Source organism: Mesoplodon bidens, assembly GCF_964165515.1.
Source record: "Mesoplodon bidens genome assembly, chromosome: 4".
NCBI lineage: Eukaryota > Metazoa > Chordata > Mammalia > Artiodactyla > Ziphiidae > Mesoplodon > Mesoplodon bidens.
The window spans coordinates 172,786,238-172,790,263 of NC_138160.1; the positions used below are offsets into that span (position 1 = coordinate 172,786,238).

Sequence of the window (4,026 nt, forward strand, 5' to 3'; positions counted from 1 at the left end):
AGCAACCACTGCAGGCTTTGGCCAGCATCTGGATAACGCCGGGGCCTGAGACAGGACTGCCTCGCTGTCCTTTGAGCTGCCACCTTGGGCTCTAAGCATGCAGGCCCGGCTGTTCTTTGTTCTCATTCAGTCATATCCCTCCCCTCTGGGCCAAGCCTGTTGCCTGGCACAGAGTGACACCAGAGTGTCTCCAAGGAGCTGCAGGGGCTCAACCTGGGCCTTGCTCCCCGGATGGTCCCTGCAAAGTGGTTTCCTCTCCCAGCCATCCCAGAGCTGAGACATGTGTCCCCAGAGGCCAGCGGTGGACACGTACACACATGCATATATGTGTACTCACACATATGTGCACATGCCACACTCCCACATACATACACAAGCACACACACACATTCATGTGGACATTCATACACATACACATGTGGTTGTAGACAAAAGTTAGTTTTATTTCACTCCCTTTGGAGGCTGTGTCTGAATTGGAGAGGGGGCTGGAGGGAAGAGGCTGTGGTGGGAGCCTCAGAGTGCCTTCCCCTAGCATGGGCAAAGCCATAGCCCCTCACCACCATCCTGTTGGTCTGAGTGGCAAGGGGGGCCGATGTCTTTTCAGAACTTGAAGTATGTCCCAGAGGAAGGGGCCACGCCAGGCCAGCACGGGAGCTGGAGAGGGCATGGTCCCATCCACCCCGGGCCCAGGCGGGACCTTAGCCCCAGATCTGCCTGGGCAGGGAACAGGAAGCAGGGTGCAGGTCCACCTGGCACTCGAGGCAGCTCATGCTTGGGGCCTAGTGGGGGTGAGGCAGGAGGTGGTACAGACCAGGGCTGGGCACAGGGGCCTCTGCCCACTGTGGTCTCTGTTTTCCCTTCTGTACAAGGAAGACCTGGCATTGCTTCCAGCTCTGCAAGAACCAGAACCTGGGCTAGAAGAGTGTGGGTGCTAGGAAAAGAGCCCCATTTGCTGGACAGGGAGTGAGGGCAAGCACAGTACTCCCCAAGACCCAGGCCAAGCACCCCTGGCCAGTCACACATGGGCTACGGCCAGGAAAACGGGGCAGGACGGGGTGGAGCTCTCTCCTGGAGGGCAGCCTTGTCCTGAAGTGGCCAGCTGGGTGGCTCTGGGAGGGCGGAAATGCCCCAGCCACAGTCCCACCTACCCATCAGGGCTTATGGATCAGAGCTGGGGACCATTAGTGATTCCCAGGCCTCCCTTCCCCCCCCCATCCTGGATGAAGATGGGGCTCAGGCAGGGAGGGGCAGTGATGCAGAGCAGGCTGGTGCTCCCCACCCCCTCCCGAGGGGGAGAGCAGCCACCTGAGGGGGAGGAGGAGGGCAGGTTGTGCTCTGCCCTTTAGGCAGTGTCCGGACCCTAGACTTCCTCCAGAGCCCTCCACCTCGGCCCTGGTGAGGAGGGAGGCGGGACAGCAGCCAAGGCAGGCCTCAGATCCACACGGTGGTCTTACCCTCCCTGCTGCTGCTCACACTGCCCTTCTCAGAACCCATCCTGGGTTTGGCCCCTGGCCGGCCCTGGCCCCCGGCAGTGCCCCCCGACGTGGCACTGCCCGACCCGGAGGCAGGGGCGCCGGCCCTCGGGGGCCCCCGGGCGGTTGCTGGAAGGCCAGGGCCTGGTGGGCTGTCGAGGTCCCCAAGAGACCGCCGGTCCTGCAGCGCCTGCAGTGCCAGGTTGGCCAGGTCCTGATCGTGGGTGCGTGTGCGCTCAGCCGCGCGCACCACCAGGCTGTAGTCTGGCGGGCAGGCCAGGCCCGAAGGCGCGGCGGGGAGAGCACAGGGCTGCTGGTGAGGCATGGGGCCAGGGGTGGTGGGCAGGGGGCGGCGGCTGCGCACAGCGTCTTGCGCGCTGCCCAGGCCCAGGTGCGCCATCTCACAGAGGTTGAGCACCAGGCAGAGGCAGCTGACCACGTACATGACCAGCAGGAAGACCGTCTTCTCAGTGGGTCTCGACACGAAGCAGTCGACCACGTGCGGGCAGGGCTGGCGGCTGCACGCGAAGAAGGGCCGCACCTCGAAACCATACAGCAGGTACTGGCCCACCAGGAAGGCCACCTCGAAGGCGGCCCGCGCCACCAGCTGGGCAACGTACACGCGCATTAGGCCCTCGCGCTGGATGCGCCGCCGCCCGTCATGCTGACCTGCCGGGCCTGGGACCCCAGTCGCCTTCGGGTCCCCTCCTGCGCCCTTGGCTGCACCCGCGTCCTCAGCCTCGTCGTCTTCGCCCAGGCCCTCGGCCGCCCCCGGATCCTCATCCTCTTCACCTAGGCCCAGCATGGGCTCCTCTTCGCCCAGGTCTGCGGGCTCGGGCCAGCCCGGGTGGGGCGGTGGGGGCAACGACAGGGGTGCGCGGGGCGCGAGGCGGCCTGGTCGGCGGCGAGAGGCGCGGCGGCGCTCGTCCTGTGAGGCGCGGGCCAGGCGGTGCACGGCGTAGCCCAGGTACATTACGGAGGGTGTGGAGATGACCACAATCTGGAAAACCCAGAAGCGCACGTGGGACAGGGGTGCAAAGGCATCGTAGCAGACGTTGTCGCAGCCCGGCTGCCGCGTGTTGCACGTGAACTTGGTCTGCTCGTCGGAGTAGATGGACTCACCGCCCACCGCCGTGAGCACGATGCGGAAGACCACCAGCACCGTGAGCCATACCTTGCCCACGAACGTGGAGTGGTTGTGGATCTCTTCCAGCAGCCGTGTCAGGAAGCTCCAGCTCATGTTGGTCATAGGGGCGGGGGATGGGACCTGCAGGCCATGAGCAGGAGCTCAACCTGGGGCGAGGGTAATGGGGGCAAGGGCTGGTGGGTTGGGAGGGTGTACAGTGGCACCTGGAGCCCCTCCAGGAGCGCCGCCCTCTCCCAGGGTCCTGACCCTGCCCTAGGAGGGATCAGCAGGAGGCCGGGGCCTCTGAAGCCAGAGGATAGACCCTACAAGGACAGACAGGGGGGTCTCCTTCTCTAGCTGAGCACATGCCCTTGCTCCCCCCAAAACCCGACTCTAGGTCCCTGTGGCCTGGAGCACGGCCAGCCCTCCTGCCCTCCCCCAGCTCTCTAGGAAAGCCCAGTGCCGTGCAAGCTGTGTCCCTTACCCAGCCTCTGAGGACCTCACCCCAGGCCCTGAGAGCCACAGGGAGTCCACTGGGTGAGCTGCCTTCGTAGGGCCAACCAGAAAACGGACCAGCCTCGCTCAGAGTCTGGGCCTCACCTCAGATGCCTGCTCCCACCTTGCAGCACCCAGGTTGCTGGATTCCTATTTCCAGCATACCAGGGGCCCACCAGGGGATGGGCCTGCAGCCTGCCTGGCTCCCCAGCTCCTCAGCCACTCCAGCCCCCCATCAGCCCACAGTTCTCCAGGCCCCTAGACCCAGTGGCCCTCAGCCCCCAGCCTCCTAGTCTAGCCTTCTCATCACCCCCTAATCCCATCCATCCCCAGACTCAACGGCTCTGTCCGCCTCCAGCCCCTGTAGCCCCCAGCCCCATCAGTTCCAGACGCCCCACCAGTGGGCCCCCCCTTCCTCCACATCCTGGACAGGGGCTCTGGTCCCCCTGTCTCCACAAAGGACCAGTGCCGTGCTGTTTGCGTCCCCCCACTCCCGCCACTGGTCCAGCTGTACCAGGGGCTGAGGCCGACCCTCCAGGCTGCTCCTCCCTCTTGTTCCAGCACTCCCATGTCCTCTGCACGTCCTGGCTGGGGGCGGGGGGGTGAGCCCAGGTGTCTGTTCAGGGTGGCACCACGTGCAGCGAGGCCCACAGACACTGTAAGGCACACACACAACCACACTCGGGTACCTGTGACACTCGGAGACAGCCATGTGGCCACTTACCACGTCCCAGACCAGTGTTCCTTCTAGATCAGCTAGCCCTGAGTGAGCCTGTACCTAGAAGGGGCTCAGTGGGCAGGACCACACACCTCTGTACCCCTGCACCTCTAGGGAGGGGGCTACAGCCTCCTAATGCCCACCCTCCCTCCTCCACACCAGTACCTGCTCCTGGGTAGTTTGGAGGCAGAAGACCCTTGAGTACCTGATGCTTT

At 64.5% G+C, this 4,026-nt stretch overlaps 1 protein-coding gene across 1 annotated transcript; it reads right to left on the minus strand.

Moving 5' to 3' along the window:
• Positions 1-1,234: 1,234 nt before the first annotated feature.
• GJC2 (gap junction protein gamma 2) lies at positions 1,235-2,736 on the minus strand. Its single transcript, XM_081232710.1, has one exon. It carries the CDS (start codon positions 2,719-2,721, stop codon positions 1,432-1,434), a length of 1,290 nt encoding a protein of 429 aa, XP_081088836.1. The 5' UTR covers positions 2,722-2,736; the 3' UTR covers positions 1,235-1,431.
• Positions 2,737-4,026: the final 1,290 nt, after the last annotated feature.